This window comes from Chelonoidis abingdonii, chromosome 4, assembly GCF_003597395.2.
Source record: "Chelonoidis abingdonii isolate Lonesome George chromosome 4, CheloAbing_2.0, whole genome shotgun sequence".
Lineage (NCBI taxonomy): Eukaryota > Metazoa > Chordata > Testudines > Testudinidae > Chelonoidis > Chelonoidis abingdonii.
This window is the reverse complement of record NC_133772.1, coordinates 2809984-2830884: the sequence shown is the minus strand read 5'-3', so window position 1 is coordinate 2830884 and position 20901 is coordinate 2809984. Positions and strand designations below refer to the sequence as shown.

Sequence of the window (20901 nt, the reverse complement as noted above, 5' to 3'; positions counted from 1 at the left end):
AGCTCAGAAACAAGTTAACAACCAACAGTCAAGGGGCTCAGGCCTTCAGGTAGAGCAGAGCCCCAAACAGTCTAGGGGCTCAGTCTTCAGGCTGGGTGGAATAATAAACAGTCTGACACCCTGACTCTGGCAGATGTTAGACAGATGCTAGCCTCTTGGCCTAAGGTGGGGAAACTGGCACCCCAGGAGTGGGGTGGCTGCAGGGGGTAGGGAGATCCAGGCCCGAACAGTGGCGGATGGGTCCACCGCTGGGTCAGCAGGGATTCAACCATAGCACGCTGAGCCCAAGTGCTGGTTAAAGCTGTCTCTCCGCTGGCCATGTAAAATGTGTCCCCCAAAACTGCTCTGATTGTCCAACCGGCTCCCCGGCCCTAACCCTAATCTGACTCCATTACTCCAGCCCTAAACCCTGTTCTAACGTGATCCCAGCTCCTCTCCCCTAACCCTAATGTAACCCCTACACTAATCCTAACCCTGCTCCCCTTCCTCGATCGGAGCATTGAGAATGGGCCCATCTAACCCAATATCCCACCCCATCCCTGCCACCCCAGATCACAGTCAGACCCATGGGCTGATGTAACCTAGGATCCCGCCCCCTCCCTGCCATCCTGAATCACACTCATCAGCCCATCTAGCCCAATATTCTGCCATCTCCCTGCCACCCCAGGTCACACCAGTGGGCTCATCTAGCCTGGTATCCAGTCTTTCACTGTGGCCAATTCTGGAATAACATGCCCTCCTGGGGGTGCTTTCCTCCTGACCCTCATTAATCAGAGGGCAGTTTAAGCCCTGGAGCATGACATTTATACTCCATTCAAACATATTTGTTTTAAACCCTTAGGAGTGTAACTCTGGCTCTTCCATTCCCCATATAAAGCTCCTATTCTGAATCCTGACTCATATCCTGTGCCAATGAGTTCCACGGGCTACCTGGGTATTTAAAGATAGTATTTTCTTTGAGTATTGAAAGTTAGTGGGTTAGAGCAGAGGGGGCTAGGAGCCAAGACTCCCGGGTTCCATCTCTAGCCCTGGGAAAGGAATGAGGTCTAGAGGGTTAGAGCAGATTTGAAGGCACAGGGATCCATTCAGGCTTTCATTATATTTAATAAATGAGCCATACAAATGGGCAGAGTCCATGTATGTGTCTGTATGTGTCCAGGTGGGGGCACGGAAAACTGCCAAACCAGCCAATCATTTGTCAGCTGAGACGCTGTAATGAGCTGGCCAGGCAGGGCCGGTGCAAGGAAGTTTCGCTCCCTAGGCGAAACTTCCAACTTGCGCATCCCCTAGTCCTGCAGCAGCTCCCCCCCACCAAAGTGTGTCCCCTGCCCCCGTGGCAGCTCCCCACTCCCTGGCCCGAGGATCCCTGCGATACCTCCCCACTCCAGCTCACCTCTGCTCCGCGTCCTCTCCAAGCAGGACTGCGCAGTGGAACCCCTGGGCTGGCGGCTGGTGGCTGCCGGCAGCAGCGCGCTGACCCAAGGGACCCCCTGGGCTGCCATTCAACCACTTAAAAAAATTTGGGGGCACTCCTTTTTGGTACTCCCAAATCTTGGCGCCCTAGGCAACCGCCTAGTCTGCCTAAATGGTTGCACCAGCCCTGTGGCCAGGTGAGGGGAGAGCGACACGTTTCCCATCTGCACCTCCATTTCCCTACAAAGCACATCCCCTCCCATGATGTCGGGAGGGGACAGGGCGTCGTGATGCCAGATAGCGGGGAAGCAGCCAGAAGGGCAAGCGCAGGATTTCTGATTAACAGCTCAGCCATTGAAAGTGGAGTGTGAGGGGCAAATTCCTCAGTCGCTACTGGCAAGAAAGACACGGCTCGTTAGGGTCACTGAGACCAGAACCCAGCCCTGACTCCACTGGTGTCAGATGGGTCACTCAGTCCGCATTTTCTCCAGGGCCACTGAGATCAGCACACACACAATGCAGGCTCTGACCTCTGTAGGAGCTGGTCCCTCACCCTCATAACTCACAGTCCAAACAGACAAGACAAACTGAGGGTGAGGAAGGGAAACTGAGGCACGACATGATTCAGTGACTTGCCCATGGTCACACAGCGTGTTGGGAGGAGAACCCAGGAGTCCTGGAATCCCTCCCTGGGCCATAGACACAACAGCATTCCCCTGTTCTCCAACACCCAGCCTGGCTGATGCGTCTCTGAGGATGGTGTGGAATAAGTAGATTCTATAGCAGCTCAGCCTTCATTTTACAAATTAATTCTCTAGCCCTCATGGCTGCAAAGAAAGCCATCTAACCGGTGTGACAAGCACCAGCATCTGCAGAGAGCCTGACACAACAGCTCTGAGCAGCACGAACTGGCTGCATTTGTCTTCATGAGTTCATTCACACTTGAAACTAATGATGTCACTTGCTGGCACATCAGTGTACCTTGACCTACTGATTGCTTGGGTGAATGAGGCAAGAGAAGGGGATGGGGGTGATACCCATGTGGGGTGGGACAATTGGGACACGGAGAGACCAAAAAAGGATTCATGTCTTTAGTTTAAACTCCTGTTTATTCTGAAGCCTAATGATAACCCTTTAAATGTCAGTTTTTACCCTCTCATTGCTAGTGGTTTCAGCAGATGGGTGAGTGAACAGGGTGAGGAGTGGTGCCCATGTGGGGTAGGTGGCAACTGGGAGCTGACACAGGGAAGTGTCATATCTATCATGTTCCCTCACTGCTGACTCTGGAGTCTAATGATGACACGTAACAATAACAGTTGTTACTATTCCCCGCCTGATCATGTTAGTAGGGGTGGAAGTGGACCCACTGGGGGAGGGGAATTGGGAGCTGCTATAGGGACAGGGGGGAGGGCAGATTCAGCCCCATAATTCAACCCAATTTAATTCTGCAGCCCAAGGAGGATGCTTGAAATCATGAGTGCTAGTAATTTTTTTAATTAGAGTAGCATGGAGACCCCAGCCATGATCAGGGTCCCTGCCAGGCCAGGCACTGCACAGACGCCTGCAGCAAGATCAGGGCACTAGCTCATCTTTTCTGCTCCACTCCATAGCCCAGGGCAGAGGATTCCCCTGGCTCCCCCTGTCCTGAGCCCAGGAACGGGTGTTTGGCTGAAGCAGCTGTTCTACCAGGCTGGAAGGGACCCCACGAAAGCCCTGAGCAGGACTATTTTTTAAATCCCTCCCTGCAATACCCACTCCCACTCGAGGGTTGCCAACTCAGACTGGACACTATTTGCGGCAATAGTCCGAGCTGGCAACCCAATTGCACTCCCACATTGTCCCTTGCATTTGTATCCTGCTCTCACCCGCAAAAACTTGACATCAGGCAAATCCTGCAAGAGAGACAGATTTCCCCCTGCTGAAAGAAAGAAAGAAAGAAAAGGGGAATGGATGAGAAAGAAGGAGAAATGGATGAGCAAGAAAGGAGAGAGTTAATATATTATAAACACTATTCAGACAATTTTTATCACTAAAAGAATAAAACAAATCTTGCTTAAATCATGTGAAAAACTACTTTAAGTCCTGTTGGAATAGAAATCAAATCTCTTTTCTATCCCTTGCTTAAATGTAAGTATAAAAAGCTTTATTTTTTAAAAAGGGGAAAACTTGCTTTACGTTGCTGAAATTCTGTTTGCAACACTCGGCTGTCAGGTGTAGCTCACATGGAATGTGAACCAAATTGCACCACAATTTTGCTGTAAAAGATGCAGATGGTTTTTTAATGGTTATAAAAAGTAAGTTGTTTTAAAAAAAACTGGATTATTTTTAACCTGCTTCCGCACCGTTTTTAGGACTTTGAAACCTTCCAGTCCAGTTATGTGTATGTCGGAGTCATTCCAGCTTTTTGAAAACCATCAGGTGAAAAACTGCTTGTAGCACTGCGTGCAAACTGACACACCTGTGCCTCTGATGAAGTGAGTTATAACCCACGAAAGCTTATGCCCAAATAAATGTGTTAGTCTCTAAGTTGCCACAGGACTCCTCGTTGTTTTTACACGTGTATTGGAGCAACAAAATCTGGGAGTATGATCCTCTGATCTGACTTGAGCCCGCGAACTACCCCAGATCCAGAGTAGGGTGACCAGATATCCCGATTTTGTAGGGACAGCCCCGATTCTGGGGTCTTTTTCTTATATAGGCTCCTATAACCCCACCCCTCGTCCTGATTTTTCGCATTTGCTGTCTGATCACCCTAATCCGGAGCGAGAGAGAGAAATACATAGGGGAAAGCCAAGCTCAAAGACACTAAGTAGCAATTTCCCAACTAGAAAAACCCAGGAGGAGTCCTTGTGGGATGGTAGAGATTAACACATTGATTTGGGCATAAGCTTTGGTGGGCTAGAACCCACTTCCTCAGCCGCTTGCAGTGAAAATGACAGCAGGCGGGTGTAAACAGACTAACCCATGGGAAGATGGCCTACTTTTGGTAAACCAGGATTTAGTCTCTCCCAGCCAGTTCCCAGAGTCTGGGTGGTTTTTCCCTCCACCTGATCAACAGGATACACTGACTCCGCCTGCTCCTGCCCATAGGACAGCTGGTCCTGCGGGACCCACAATCCCAGCCCCACTGCAGGGTTACAGTCCGCCAGAGAGGGGACCCCCGCCCTGCTGGAGGGGGGAGGGCTCAGCTCAGGGGGCTCCGGAGCAGCTGGACAAATCAGCGGCCCCGCCCTGCGCTCAGTTCTGGTTTCACTTTCGTTTCCTCTGCGCGGTTTAAACAAAGGGAGCTCGCCGGGCTGCGGGAGAGGTGAGGCCGGGCTTTCCCCTGGGCTGCGAGCTGCCGCCAGCAGTGCGCCGCTGGGGTGCGGGCTCTTGGCCTGCAGCGGGGCCAGGGAACCTGGGGGAGCGTCTTGGAAAAGCCCCAAACTAGCCTACTCCTGCATGGGAGCCTCCTCAACCTGCCCCCCCTTACCCTATGGAGAGGGGCACCCCAGGCGGCGCTAGGCGGCGCTGTGCTGCAGGGAGCAGGGCTCAGTAGGGGGCGCTCTCCCCTGGCAGTCAGGGCTGGTCCCCATGCCCCAGAGGGGCACAAGGGGGCGCTGTGCTGCAGGGAGCGGGGCGGGATCAGCGGGGGGCGCTCTCCCCTGGCAGTCAGGGCTGGTCACCATGCCCCAGAGGGGCACAAGGGGGCGCTGTGCTGCAAGGAGCGGGGCGGGATCAGCGGGGGGTGCTCTCCTCTGGCAGCCAGGGCTGGTCCCCATGCCCCAGAGGGGCACAAGGGGGCACTGTGCTGCAGGGAGCGGGGTGGGATCAGCAGGGGGCGCTCTCTCCTGGCAGCCAGGGCTGGCCTCAATACCCCATGTGGTACTAGGGGGCGCTGTGCTGCAGGTGCAGGGTTCAGCAGGGGGCGCTCTCGCCTGGCAATCAGAGCAGGTCTCAATACCCCCGTGCGGTGCTAGGGGGTGCTGTGCTGCAGGGATGGGGCAGGGGATCAGCAGGGGGCGCTCTCCCCTGACAATCAGAGCTGGCCCCACTACCCCCATGTGGTGCTAGGGATCGCTGTGGTGCAGTGGATGAGTTGCATGTGATTTTTCAGGAGTTACAAATACAATCTGAAGTTGTTTCTCTCCAACTCCCTTGCCCAGCCCCAGGGACCTGGGCCCAATGGCCTTTGAGACGATCCGCCAGGGCCGGGAGCGACTCATCGCCCTCCTTCTCACAACCCCCGATCCCGTCTTGGACGAAGTGGCCTCGCTGGGGATAATCACCGAGGAGGAGTACGAGGCCTTGGAGAAGCTCGCGGAGCCCAGGGAGAGGATCCGAAGGCTGCTGATAAAAATCCAGAGGAAGGGGGAGCGCGGCTGTGAGCAGTTCCTGGAGTGTCTGCAGAGCCTCTTCCCAGACTTCCCACCAGATTTACAGCCCCCAGGACGCCGTGAGTTGGGGCTTTCCGAGTCATTTCACTTCTTGGCAGGATTCCACAGAAGAGACATAAAATATAGCCAGGAGATATTGTGACGTGGCTACAAATTGGTGATGGGTTGGACTAATGGTTAGAGCAGGGGGGGTCTGGGTGTCAGGACTCCTGGGTTCTATCCCTGGCACTCAGTGGGGCTTTCCAAACAGATCGACTTCAGCATGTCTAACATTCCTTGAAACCTGAGGATTTAGCCCCAGACCTGACCCACCACCTCTCCCAAGTAACACCCTTTTGCCATAGACCGCAGGATTCCTCTCGCTGTTTTTAACCTTTTCCCTCACTGCTGAGCTAACTAAAAGGCAGGGCCGGCAGCCTCAGGAGAACAGCCAAGGGCTGAACAGGCCACAGAGACACTCTCCCTTCTCTCTCAGCCAAGGAAGTGCCCAGAATTATAAAGAAATCTGTAAGGTGTTGAGGTGTCTATTTGTTTTCCCATTGTAGGGTACGTAACTCAGACAAATGATGCAGAGAATCCAGAAGATGGCACGTCCTCCGAGAAGAACAGACAAGAAAATCTAGAAGCTGCTGTAGCCTCAGGGAAGAATGAGCTGGAGAATCCAGAAAGCTCTATAGTGCATGTGGTGAATGATCTAGAGTATCGAGACAGTCGCCTATCCTCAGGGGACATTGATCTAACGAACCCAGAAGATGCTATGTGCTCAGAGAAGAATGATCCAGAGAAGCTGGAAGAACCTGAGAAGCCGGAAGCCGTGCCATCCTCAGGGAAGGGACCGGCGACACCAAATTCTGCCACATTCCCAGTGAAGAACAGACCAGAAAACCCAGAAACTGCTTTACCCTCAAAGAATGATCCAGAGAGTCCAGAAGGTGCCAGATGCTCTGAGAAAGATGCAACTGCTGTGTCCTCAGAGAGAACAGATTTTGAAGGTACGGGATGGGTCTCTTGACTTGCCCTGTAGGGCAATGCTTAAGAAGTATTTATGGCTGTCCTGCACTGGGCACAGGATCCCAGGCGGGTTCTCCTCAGGTCCGGATGGAGAAGGACAGAGGGAAAGCGGTGCTAGATTTCAGATTCCAGTTCCTGTGTGTTTGGACCCCTTGCAAGAACAGAACATGCTTGCGCATGTAAGGAAACAATTGCTCGTGGACATCCAGGGGGAGGAGAGGAGGTTAACTCAACCACGAACCCCACCTCACACAGCTTAGTACCTTGAGCTCAATTGCAGCAGCTCCAGCAAAAAGCTCGGTTCCTCCTCTATTATTTCAGCAGGAGCTAGGGTAGGACTCTGGGTAGTCTGGCGTTCTCAAAGGGGTTCATGAGATGGAGCAAGAATCAAAGGCCACCTCTTGAAACTCCCTTAGGCTAGACAAAGTTTATGGCCCAGATCTGTAGGCGCCTAACTTCCACTGATGTGAGCCTAAATGACTTACACTTGTATTGCTTTGTAGGATCTGGAAATATCCCCAGCTGTGGAGAAGAGGGAAGGACTGCTGCAATAAAAGGAAATGTTGAAGGTAGGGTCTCTGCCAATCTGACCTGGGGAAAATTCCTTCCTGACCTCAAATAGGGGGGATCAGTTAGACCCTGAGCGTATGGGCACAACCCACCAGGCAGACACGTGGGAAAGAGTCTTCCCCATCTTGTGTCCCATCTCCAGCCATTGGGGATATTTGCTACATTTGGGCTATGTGACATCGTAGGCAGTCCCATCATACCATCCCCTCCATAAACTTTTCAAGCTCTGTCTTGAAGCCAGTTATTTTTTTTACCCCCACTGCTCCCCTTGGAAGACTGTTCCAGAATTTCACTCCTGTGATGGTTTGAAACCTGCATCTAACTTCAAGCCTAAACTTGTTGATGGAAAGTTTATATCCATTTATTCATCAACATTGGTGCTTATCTTAAATAATTCCTCTCCCTCCCTGGTGTTTATCCCTCTGATGTATTTCTAGAAAGCAATCATGTCCCCATGGCCTTCTTCTGGTTAGGCTTAACAAGCCAAGCTCTTTGAGTCTCCTCTCATAAGGTAGGTTTTCCATACCTCTGATCATCATAGTAGCCCTTCTCTGCACCTGTTCCAGTTTGAATTCATCTTCCTTGAATATGGGAGACCAGAACTGCAACAGTGTTCTCACCATTGCCTTGTATAATGACAGTAACACTTCTCTGTCTCTACTGGAAGTACCTTGCCTGATGTATCCTAGGATTATATTAGCCTCTTTCACAGCCACATCACATTGACGGCTCAAAGTCATCCTGTGATTGACTAACATATCCAGGTCTTTCTCCTCCTCCGTCACTTCCAACTCATAAACCCCCACTTTATAGCAAAAATTCTTATTAGTCCTTAACTTTGCACTATTAAATTTCATCTCATTTCTATCTCTCCAGTTTTCAAGGTCATCCAGATCTTCTTATACGATATCCCAGTCCTCTTCCTCATGGGCAATACCTCCCAACTTTTGTGTGACCTGCAAATTTGATTAGCACACTCCCACCTTTTGTGCCAAGGTCATTAATAAAAATCTTAAATAAGATTGGCCCCTAGACCGATCCCTGAGAAACTCCAGTAGTAACCTCCCTCCAGCCTGACAGTTCATCTTTCCCTATGACCCACTGTAGTCTCCCCTTTAACCAGTTCCTTATCCACCTCTCAATTTTCATATTAACCTCCAACTTCTTGTAACAAATGTCAGACTGAAATCCAGATAGATTAGCTCTACTGCATTTCCTTTGTCTAAAAAAAAAATCAATCATCGCAAAGAAAGTGACCAGGGTGGTCTGGCACCATCTGCCTTTTGTGAAACCATGTTGTATTTCATCCTAGTTACCGTTTGTTTCTATGTCCTTAAGTATTCTGTCTTTCAAAATTTGTTCCAAGACACAGAGTTGGAGACAACTCTTGCACAGAGTTGAGGACGAACTAAGAAGACTGTAGTTTCCTGGATCACTTTTTTTCCCTTTCTTAACAATAGGTATTACATTAGCAATCCTCCAATCTTAGGGTATGACCCCCACTTTTAGAGATTCATTAAAAATCTTTGCAATTTCAAGTGCTGATTCCTTTAATATTCTTGGATGGAGATTATCCACACATACACACACCCCCTGATTTAGTCCTGTTAAACTGATTTAAGTTTGACTTCCATCTCAGATGTGGTAACTTCAGTTTCCATTTCCTCATTCCAATTAGTCACCCTGCCAATACCCATAAACTCCTCGTTACCCTTATTAAAAATAGAGGCAAAGTATTTGTTTAGTTGTACGGTTTATCTTAGATTATCTTTAATCTCCACCTCATCCTTTGTTCTTATCAGTCTCACTTCTTTCCTTGTTTTCTTTTTATTTATATGGCTAGAACCTTTTCATTATTGCCTTTAATTCCCTTGCAGAGGTCCATCTCTGCTTGTGACAGTTCTCGCTTTATCCCTATACTTTCTGACCTCCACGAGGCAGCTGTCCTTGGTGATCCATCCCGTCTTCCATTCCTTATAGTCTTTCTGCTTTCTCTTCATCACCTGTTTGAGAAGCTTGGTCTGCAGCTTGGTCGGCAAACCTTCTCTATGAATTTTTTCCCCTTGCTTTGGACGCAGGCTCCAGATCATTTTGTAAGTTTAACTTAAAGTAATTCCAAACCTCCTCCATGTTCAGATCCTTAAATTCCTTGGTCCAGTCCACTCCCCTAAAAAATTACCTTAATTTTTTTAAGTGAGCGCTTTTGAAATCAAGGACCCTAATTGCAGATCTGTTTTTGTTTATCTGTCCATTTAGGTTGAAACTGAATTAGCTCAGGATCATTCAAACCAAGGTTGTCCCCTACAACCATTTCTTCTATGAGGTCCTCACTACTCACCAAAACTAAACGTAAAATGGTATCCTCTCCTGTAGGTTTGGTGACTATTTGGTGAAGAAATCTATCAGCTGTCACATCCAGGAAAATCTAGGTCCTGCTATTATTAATAGCACTTGTGCTCCAATCTATATCTGAGAAATTAAAGTCTCAAATACTACTGAGAATTGTGTGATTATTGATTTCATTAAAGAGGTCTCTATCCCTATCCACATCGGACTCTACGGGTCTGTAGCAGACCCCAATCACTATCCCGGGGCAGCTTCTGGGAGTTTTATTCCTCAAAGAGATTTTGGCTGAAATAGACTCTGTCGTATCCATTCCATAACTTCTAATTTCTTCAGTTTTGCTCATCATTAGCATACAGTGCTACTCCACCACCTTTACCTTTATATCTGTCTTTCCTGCACAGCACATACCCTTCGATACCAGTACTCCAGTCATGGTTACTTGTCTACCATGTTTCTGTTATCCTTATAATACCTGGTTTCACTTCCTGCACTGGTAGATTCTCCATTTTGTTACCCAGAGTCTTTGCACTGGTGTACAGACATCTTAGTTGTTTCTGCGTGGCTTTGCCCAGATTCCTTACCCGACTGGGTACCGTCATTCTATTGCCAGTGTTGCCAACCTGACAAGCAGCATCATTGGTATCGGCGCTGTCTTCCTCTTTCTTGATTTTTTCCTCCTAATCAGTCTTAGAATCCAGCATGGACATTACATGAGCATCTCCCCCGAGTTCCTAGTGTAAATCTTTTAATCAGTTGTGGCAAACGCCATCCCAGAAGTCTGTTTCCCTCCCTACTCAGGTCGAGTCCATTCCATGAGAACAGCCGTCTGTCCGTGAATGCCTCCTAGTTGGCAAACCTCCCAACGCTCTCCTTATAGCCCCACTGCCTGAGCCATCTGTTGCTCATCATAATCTTGCCTTGCCTTTGGTGTCCTCTAGGGACAGGTAGAATCCCACTGAAAATTACTGGAGCCTCCATTTCTTTACACGTCTTCCCCAGCCTGGCGTCATCTCCCTTGATGTGTTCCAACGAGAATCCAGCCACGGTGTCATTTGTTCCCACTTGAAGGGCAGTCAGTGGATTCTTTCCCGCTTCCATTAGGATTTCAGCCTGAGGCCCACATCCTGTATCTTATCTCCCAGCAGACAGCACACCCCTCTACTCTCAGGATCTGCTCAGGTGGCAGCCCTGTCTGTTCTTAGAAGGGAGTGACCCATCACATAGACCTGCCTCTTCCTGTTGTTTATGTGATTCTCCAGCCTTTCCCATCTGTTCTTTCTGGCTGCAAGTCCTCTTGTCTCGTTCTCTCTTGCAGTATTGTGTGCATCCTCCTCTATTCCTCCTGGGCTCCAAACTTTGGCTATCTCCATTGACTCCTCCCATCTTCTTGTAGGACTAGCAAGTTCTTTTCTTCTTGCTTGTTCTCCCACTGAGTATTGCTGCCTGCTGTGCCCCTTCTTCATCTTCCAATTCAGAGAAACCTAGTCCTGAGCTCTCTTTCGTCTTCACTAGCTGGTCTTTTCCTCTGCCTGGTTCTTGTAGTCACATGCTTCCACTGGCTGCTTTCCTCATCTAGCAGCCTTCCTTCACAGTTCACCAGTCCAGCTTCCATCTGCTGGTCTTGACTTTTCCCTTCAGCCTTCCCTGCATCATCTGCTTAAATCCCCTTCGAAACTCAACCAAAGTTTCTACCTGCATCTCCAAACCTTGGATCTTCTCTTCCATCAGCTCCCTCAGGCAGCACTTCATACACGTGGAATTCTTTTTGGGCACCCATTCCCGGATAATGTGCATCCCACAACATCCTCATCCGGTATCTCAACTAACTCTTCCATTCCTTGGGTCACTCCACCACTGCCTCTATATATGTCATAACCTTCCCCCTAAGCTCCTGTCAAGGAAAAACAAAACAAACACCCACCCAAACAAGCAACAAAATGAAACTAGAACACAACACTGAGGACACAGGGGCACAGGGAAAGTCTAGGGCAGTGGTTCCCAATCAGGAGAACACATACCCCTGGGGGTACACAGAGGTCTTCCAGGGGATACTCAACTGTTCTGTCTCAGGGTTACTTAACCTGGACGGTTCTGGGATAGGTTTAGGGAGCTTACAAGTGCAGGGTCAGCATTAGGGGGTGTCAAGCAAGGCAATTGCCTGGGGCCCCACACCGTAGGAGCCCCACAAAGCGAAGTTACATGCTTCAGCCCTGCTGCCTGGAGGTGTTTTGTGACACTTTTATATTTTTAAGTGAGGTGAAACCTGTGGTATGCAAGACAAATAGACTCTTGAAAGGGGTCCAGTAGCCTGCAAAAGCTGAGAAACACTGGTCTAGGTACTACTGAGCAGGCTCTTCTGGATCCTTAGATGGAGCGACTCCAGACTCAGATGTCTCCATGTTAGAGAGCAGAGCCGAGACACCAGGAGTTGCCATGTCGGTGGAGAGATGCGGAGCTGAGACACCAGGACGTTCTGCGTCAGTGGACAGGAGCAGAGATGAGGCTCCAGAGATGTCTCCCAACAAAGTTCATGGAGGTAGAGTCCAGAGAATATCCCTCGCAGTCCTTCTCCCAACCCAAGTCCCCCTGCCCTCAGTTGGCCAATGAGGAAGTCAGTAAGGGCCCTCCACACTCCTGTGGTTCCTCCATCCAACATCTCAATCTCTGTACGCTAACCGTGCCCGAGTTCCTGACTGTCCCCTGCTTATTGTCCATCTGTGAAGCATGTGGAAGATGCCAAGATGTTTTACACAAATACTACATGTAGACCTGTGTGGAGAATGGAAAGTCTCTTTTGTGGCAGTTTCTGAGATTTTGAAATTTTGGGTTTTTCCTCCCTCAAATTCCCAAATCCTCCATAAAAGAAAATTCTGGGGGGAAATGAATTGTTTCTGAGCCGATGGAAATGCAGACGGCCCGCAGTGTCAGGAACCCAGCTGGCTCTGGGCACGGTTGCCTAGCAACCCAGTGACCTTGGCTGGGCCCAGTAAACCCACACTGAGGCCGTGTCTACACTTACCGGTAAATCAGCACTGCAACGATTGATGCAGCCATGTTGATTTAGCGGGTTTAATGAAGACCCGCTAAATCGATTGCAGAGAGCTCTCTGGTCAGTACTCCAGCTCCCCGAGAAGAGTAAGGGAAGTTGGCAGGAAAGCGTCTCCCATCGGCACAGGGCAGTAGGGTGCAGACACCGTGGTAAGTTGACCTAAGCTACGTCGACTTCAGTTACGTTATTCACATAACTGGAATAGTGTAACTTAGGTCGACGTACCACCATAGTGTAATAAGGCTGAGTGACTGTGCTCCCTGACAGGACAGAAGGGCCCACAAGTCCTTATTTAAGCCCTGTAGTAACAGCAGCAGCAGATGGGGAAACCGAGGCACAGAGCAGTTGCTTAATCATTCACAGCTGTGTAAGACCTACTCTCTGACCAGCCCTTTCTCCACCCCTTAAGCTGATCCTTTCTAGCCCTACACCCTGCCTGTCTCTGACCCCTGCCTCTAATCCCTGGCTGGCCTCCCAACCATGCCTCTGGTCTGTGGATCTGCTGTGACTGATAGGCCAAACTCCTGCCCCAAGGACTAGGTCACACCACCTATGTCTCAGTAGGACACAGCCTCAGGAGCGAGGGAGCCTAGATAAAGTAAAGCCTCCCTGAGCGTTAGCGGAGACAGACTGGTATGAAGGTTTAGCTGGATTAGTCCCCTCAGTTAAGATGAAACGAGCCGGAGAGGTGAAGGCTTCAGGCCTAAATCTTGGGAATCGAGAAATCAAGAGGAGGCCAAGGTGCAGCTGTGGCCCTGAGCTGTGACGCCATCCTGGGTGGTGATGCCTTTGTTTCCGTTTGCAGGGAGAAGAGGAGCCCTAAAAACTGTCTTGTCGAAGCTGAGGCTCAGGAAGTTCAGAATTGGGAAACTGAGGCTGAGAGATCTCCTGGAAATCAGCCCGGAGAGCCTGAAGGACGGGACTCCTTACGTCTTGGGAGATTTGCCTTGGCACTTCCTGAGAAAGCTCATGGCTCTGAACGGGACAGCCAGAAGCACAAGCCTTGGGCAGGGGACATCTGATGAGGACACAAGTGAGGATGAGGAGGGTGGAGTGAGTGGGGATATGTTTTCTCTAAGGGAAGAGAAGTCTAGGGCTTCTCTGCACCCCCTCGACATTCTCTGTGCTGTTCTGTTTTGCTCAGACAGTTTCCTGCAGCAGGAGATCCTGTCCAAAATGTCCATGTGCCAGTTTTCCCTCCCTCTGCTGCTACCTGCCCTCAACACCCTCAAGTGCACCCTACTGCTGTGGGCCATGAGGGACATTGTGAGGAAATGGAGGCCGCACTCCCTGGCAGAGAGCAGAGGGTTCAGAGAGGAGAGCCTGGTGCTCACGTCACTGCCAACCATTTCCTTTGTGCGGTTGGGGAGCTGCAGCTTCTCCAAGTCTAGACTCCTCAATGAGGTTCTCAGCCCCTCCCAGCAGCACCACGATTTCTTCATCCATCGGGACATGGAGTCTGGGAACATCCCTCGGGAAATCGCAGATGGACTGGTCGAGATTTCCTGGTATTTCCCTGCTGGGAGGGAGAATTTGGATCTTTTCCCAGAGCCTGTTGCAGTTACAAACCTGCGCGGAGACATTGAGTCACACTGGCTACAGTTCAGTTTTTTAACAGAGGTCTCCTCAGCAGTGTTCATATTAACGGAGAGCATCAGTGAGAGAGAATATGCGCTGTTATCATCTCTGCAGGGATCAGCCACTAAATACTACTTCATTCTTAACAGTCAGGCTGGGAAAGTCAAGGAAACACTGGGACTCCTCAATAAATTAGCCCCACTGCTGGATATGAAAAAATCACAACTTCTGGTGAAAGAGCAGAGCAACAACAATGCAGAGCTGGTGAAAAAGCTACGATCCACCCTACAGGGCGTCATGAGCTCCTCTCCCAAGAGCGTGAGCGTCTGTGACATGGCTGTGACGGCGCGGGAGCTAGGGATCCAGGTGGATGAAGACGATGGAGAATGTTGGACTGCCTTGGAGCACGTTCAAGAAATCACCACTGAAATACAGGACGTGGCAAAGTACAAGAGGGAAATGCTGAGGCTCCAAGGGGATCTGTGGAAGAACTTGGCTAAAGTGGAGAAAGAGCTGTGCCGGATGAAAGGCCAACGGGATGTCCCTCCGGAAGATTATAGATCCCAGCTGAGAGAAAGGTGGTTGGAGCTACGCAGGCAGCAGAACCAGTGTGACCTCACCAGCGGGATGGTTAAATTTATTAGTGGGATAGGACAACTGTGTCCAGCTGAGAAGCATCACTTCCTGAAATGGATGAAGTTCCACCTGGATCACATCGCCAGAGGGAACCTCTCTAGGCTCCGGGCTGAGTATAAAGAAAAATGTTGCGCTCTAGGGGATGACACACAACAGCTGGCAGAACTGGACAAAATAATATCTGCCAGCTCCTTAGGGGTGGAGCATTTCATGCGTGAGTTGGGGCAGTTTTACGAGGCTGAATGCTCAATGGTGAAAGAAGGGAACTTGGGGAACATCCAAAGACAATTCATCCATCTTCCAGGCATAGCAGCTGACCTGATGCTGGAAGGGTTTCCCATGGAGCTGATTGATGGGGATGCCTCCAACATCCCACTGCAGTGGGTGACAGATGTTCTGACTCAGCTCCATACCAAGCTGGGGGAAAGGTCCAGAATGGTGGTTATAACAGTGCTGGGTGTGCAGAGCACTGGGAAATCCACCCTCCTCAACACCATGTTCGGCCTGCAGTTTGCAGTGAGCAGTGGCCGATGTACGCGAGGAGCCTTCATGTCCCTCATTAAAGTGGCAGAGAACTTTCAGCAGGAACTGGGCTGTGATTTCATCCTGGTGATAGACACAGAAGGCTTGAAAGCCCCTGAACTGGCCAAGCTGGAGGATAGTTATGAACACGACAATGAGCTGGCCACACTGGTGATTGGACTGAGTGACATAACTATTGTTAACATGGCCATGGAGAATGCCACTGAAATGAAGGATGTTCTGCAAATTGTGGTCCATGCCTTTCTCAGAATGGAGGAAATCGGGCACAAACTCAACTGCCAGTTTGTGCATCAGAATGTCAGTGATGTGTCTGCGCATGAACAAAACATGAGGGACAGGAAGCATCTACTGGAGCAGCTGGATGAAATGACCAAAGCTGCAGCGAGGATGGAAAAACAAAGCAGGGAGATGAAATTTTCTGACATCATGGACTATGATCCAGAGAAGCACAGTTGGTACATCCCTGGGCTGTGGCATGGAGTCCCTCCCATGGCGCCAGTGAATATGGGATACAGCGAGAGCGTGTGTGAACTGAAGAAATACCTGTTTGAATTCATGAGGAATCTATCACCTCGCAGAGCCCCCAAGAACGTTCCCCAGTTCGTTGAGTGGGTGGGGAGCCTCTGGAACGCTGTGAAACACGAGAACTTCATCTTCAGTTTCAGAAACAGCCTGGTGGCTGAGGCCTATACCCAGCTTTCTGTGATGTATGCAGAGTGGGAGTGGGATTTCCGCAAGGAGATGCATCTCTGGATGTCCAAAGCAGAAACCACCATCCAGAACCAATCCCCTGATGATCTAGGTCCAGCCACCTTTGAGAAACTAAGGGTGGAAATTCACCAGATGCTGCACCGTGGGGAGGAGAAGATGCTGCAGAGTCTTCAGAGCTACTTTGAGAGTGGAGCTGGAAATCTACACCTGGTGGAGAAATACAGAGAAGACTTTCACCAAAGCGTGACATTTCTCCGACACGAACTGGAGAGCCATCTGCTCTGCAAGTCTGAAGAGGCTATTCGTATCCAGAAAGGTCGGAGCAAGATAGACCAACTGCAGACCAGGTACATGAAAACCATTGAAGGGAAGGTGGATGGGCTCTTGCGGGACTGCAGGGAGAGGGACAAGGCGCTAAAGCCCAATGAACTGGAAAGGGAGTTTGCCAAGATGTGGAAGGAGACCTTAGCAGAGCTGCCGCTGGAGAGTTTACCCCTACGCCAAATTCATAAAGACATCCACTACCAGCTGTGCAAGGACCTGGAGAACAGAGGGAGTTTGGTCAAGCAGATGCTCCATAAAGCCCAGAACTTGTTGACCTATCAAACCAAACCGTTCTGCATGAAGAAGGAGTATCTGGACTTGGCTTGGTACAAAGCAGCTATGGAGTTTATAACGCAGCAATGTAAGCATGAATTGGAAAAGTTCACAAAGTCCCTGGTGGAAGAGTGTAGGAGGTACATTGGGCAGAGGGTCCACTCCCAAGGGGATTATGACCAAACCTACTGCAGGGAATTGCTGTGGATGATCAATGAGAGGCTCCAGCAGAAAGTTGCTGGGAAGATGTGCACCAGCGCTTCTTTCGAAGTCGACTTGAAGCTTCACATCCTGGGGGAAGCAGCCAGTGCTTTCCAGAAGATGCACGAAGCCTTTCTCAAGAAGAACGACCCTCAGCGTCGCCTGGAGGAGCTGAGACCTCAGTATTTCTCCACCTTCAGGGACCTTTACTATGAGAAAGATGCCTGCCAGAAGAGAGCTTTTGATTTCTGTGATCGGTGTCTGAAACCTGCCCTGTGGGAATTTATGAAGAAAAGACTCGGGATTGAGATAGTGGATGACTTTCTCAGCAGCAGAGAGTCCATCGAATACGGCAGCCGGAGCTTCTTCCAGTTCACCATGCAGAAGAAGCTGCTGGAGGAGATGGACTTCGGTAAGTACGTGAAATACATCAGCAACTATGAAGTGTTTGTCAAATCCTGGATCCAGACATGTCTGTTTGATCACTACAGAGAGACTGGGGGCTTGAGGGAGCTGGAGAAAGCAGTTTTAGCCACAATAATGAAGAAAATCAGGGATGCTCTGGAGAGTTTTGAGCACAAAGATGCTCTCACCATCTCTGAATTCTTGGACCATTTTTGCCAAGCGATGTGCAAGGAGCTTGTCCTCTCCAAGGACAGTTTGGAGGTGATCCTCTTCAAGAACACAGCCAGCGTCAGGCAGTTCTCAGTTGACATCCAGATCTTCCTTGCCCAGGTGGAAGATGGCATCCTCTCAGAGTGGGAAGAGCTGAACGGGGAAATGGTCTTCACACAGCTCCAGTTCAAGCCCCAGGATGAGATCTTCAAGCGCGTTTTCGGCTGTGGGAAGCAGTGTCCGTTCTGTAACGTCCCCTGTGAAGCAGGAGGCAGCGACCACAAGGAGCATTTTGCATCAGTGCATCGGCCTCAAGGGCTGGGAAGATACAGGTATGAGACAAGCAAGAGACTTACATATTCTCTATGCTCCTCTGACGTGGTTTCTTCAATGTTATTTAGAAATCTGCACACAGGCTTCCAATGGCATCCCTACAAAGATTATCGCCAGTTCTACCCCACCTGGCGCATTCAACCGGACCCCAGCATCAACGCCTCCGATTATTGGAAATTCATATTCAGAAAGTTCAATTACCACTTTGCCAAAGAGTACAATGCAGAGCCTGCTGATCTCCCCATAGAGTGGAATAAAATAACCAAGAAGCAGGCTCTGCAGAGCATCCGAGAGGCCTTTAACATGGAATAGAGGCTGGCTTTCTGCATTATGATATGGTCTTTAATTCCATAACAAAGTACTGTCAGTCCTAATCCTGGCATCTTGTTACTTCCTAGGGCTTGATTTTGCCACCTGAAGGTTCCTTTAATGTAATTCATTGTGTGTAATTGCCTAGGCTTCAAAAAAAAAAAAAAATTGAAAAACAAAACAGTTCCATCGTGTGACATCATATTGACACCTCCATATCTCCTCAGCAGGGCTTGAACCTTTAGATGCCCCCCACACACACCTCTGCAGTTAAGCTAACCAAGTAACTGATAGCAGTAGTAGGTTGTCATCCTCCATGGGGACTGGCTACCACAGGTGAGTGAGTGACATACTTTGCAAGTGGGTTTCATAGATATTTGCTGATAGCAGAGAACAGGTAAAACTCAGGATTTCTGGGTTCTGTCCCTGATTCTGAGGGAAGCGTGCTCTATTGGTCATGTCACAGATCCATCTGTCCATCCACTCTCCCCCGCCCACCACCACCTCAGCTTGACCCATCCCTTCTAATATGTCCCTGTACCAGTCCCAGTCTCCCCACTCCCTCTTCGCTACACATTCCAGTCCCCAACTGAAAACAGGGCATCATAATGGAACATATCAGGCAACCTTTGCTACAGGGGGCACTACCAGCCATGCTTATAGTATATCTGTACCGTGGAAATATGGTGCCTTCTCGGAGAAATCTGGAGATCCTCCCACATTGACCCCTGGTGGTCCATAAGTCACCTCCCGCTGGAATCCAGATCCTCCAGCCACACATGGGGACAGGGAAATTGGCAAATGGCAGTGAGCCATTGGGTTGGTGGATCTGGGCTGCAGCATCCGGTTTGCTTCTCCTGATAGCTCTCTGGTGAGTTGCACTGGGTGGGTCATTGGCTGGGGACAAAGGGACCAAGCTAGAACGATGGAGAGAGTGATTAAAGGTTTCCTGGCATATTCAGCTCTGCATGTGTGGAGAACCAGGGCCTCTGTCTCCAGTAGGAGATAACATTGTTGACTGAGCAATGTGAGGTTCGACACTCACTGTCCCATCTGTTTGTTGGGAGGTAACACAGTATCTTTTGAATGCCCCATCCGTTCAATTCCTACATTTTGGGGAATGTTCTAGACACCAGTTGGCAGAACCCTACTGATCTTGGGTCAAATTGGAAAATCCAGAAGGGAGAAATGGGAGAGAGACAGAGAACACCGGCTTCTGGCCAGCAAAGATATTAACTTCAACCAGCTCTGAAATGGTAGATCAAAGAACCAGTTGATGGAAGAAATTAACCCCTTCCAGCCTAAAAACACCCCCATCTCAGTGCTGCTCAGTCCCTCAAGTATTATAGTGCAGTGCCAGCTCTGGTATGGTTAAGTTGAAGAATAGCTTTCTGTTTGAAGGGCCACTCTTCAAATTGCTCTAAAATCCTCACATTTACTCAGATTGCTCTGAAATGTGGGGTGCCTCATAGGGGAATGGGTAGGATTCATGGTCCAACTTTGGGATCATTTGACCAAGGGGATCCCAAGATACAGCCTCCCACAAAAGAAAGTTTCTCATCAGGTTGAGAGATTGCATCATTGGTGTTTGGTGTTTTTTCCCCCTGAAACCAGGGCTCTGCTCCTGCCTCAAATACCTTGAAACTGTTGGCACCTGAATGACTGATCTTCCAGAGAGAAAGAAACAGAATCGTGGGGGTGAATGGGGGACACACAGAGCCCCTGGCACAGGGGGAGGTGGATCTGGCCTTCAGAATCACTGCTCCATCTTCTTCCTAGGCAGCACCCCCCAGACCCCCCTGGGCTGTCTGATGCCCTTTGCATTCAGAGAGGTCCTGGCTTTGCAAATAAAGATCTTGCCAGGGCACCAATTACTAGTTCTCCGTGACCTCTACTCCCTTCACTCCCACAGAGTCAGCAGAAGTTGTTCGGGTTTGTATTCCTCTACTAGCCCTTCCACAGACATCCTCACCTCAGGAAAGCAGAATTTTCAGTGGGGAAAGAGATGAAACCGACACACAATTCCAGCCACTGCGGGGAGGGGGGGGGGGCAGCAGGGACCCAAGCAAATCCATGTTCCAGCTCCAGGGGAAGGGGCTAGAGCAACCCATGGACAGCAAGAGGGTAATGAGAGAAAAGAGGGCAGAGATGTCCTACCCCAGCCACCAGCAATGACTCAGGAGTGAGGGTCTCGGGCCTGTGCCATACAGGTCAGACTAGCTGCTAACAACAGTCCCATCAGGGCTTGGCGGGAAGCGTCTCCCCAAAGCCGTGGGAGCCCTAATGCTGGACTTTTTAGAAGCAAAAGGGAGGGCTGTGAAGTCAGGGCTGAAAGGAAGAGATATCCGAAAGGGGAGGGATGGGGCTTGTTAAGGTAGGGGGCTGGGTACCAGGACTTCTGGGTCCTATCCCTGGCACTGGGACAGGGTAGGGTCTGGTGGGTCAGAAGAGAGGGGCTGGGTGACAGGACTCCTGGGTCCTATCCCTGGCACTAGGACAGGGTGGGGTCTGGTGGGTCAGAAGAGAGGGGCTGGGTGCCAGGACTCCTGGGTCCTATCCCTGGCACTGGGACAGGGTGGGGTCTGGTGGGTCAGAAGAGGGGAGCTGGGAGTC

The 20901-nt window shown here is 50.0% G+C and overlaps 1 protein-coding gene across 2 annotated transcripts; it reads left to right on the top strand.

The window, feature by feature from the left end:
* Positions 1-4664: 4664 nt before the first annotated feature.
* On the top strand, positions 4665-18469 carry LOC116815504 (interferon-induced very large GTPase 1-like). 2 transcript variants are annotated; one of them, XM_075064735.1, is made up of 6 exons: positions 4665-4720; positions 5559-5848; positions 6335-6781; positions 7304-7369; positions 12085-12252; positions 13571-18469. In XM_075064735.1, exons 2-6 carry the CDS (start codon positions 5578-5580, stop codon positions 18289-18291), a joined length of 5673 nt encoding a protein of 1890 aa, XP_074920836.1. In that variant the 5' UTR covers positions 4665-4720; positions 5559-5577; the 3' UTR covers positions 18292-18469. The 2 variants fall into 2 exon arrangements, with proteins under 2 accessions (XP_074920836.1, XP_032619824.1); XM_032763933.2 differs by having other exon boundaries at positions 4717-4775.
* The last annotated feature ends 2432 nt before the right edge of the window (positions 18470-20901 follow it).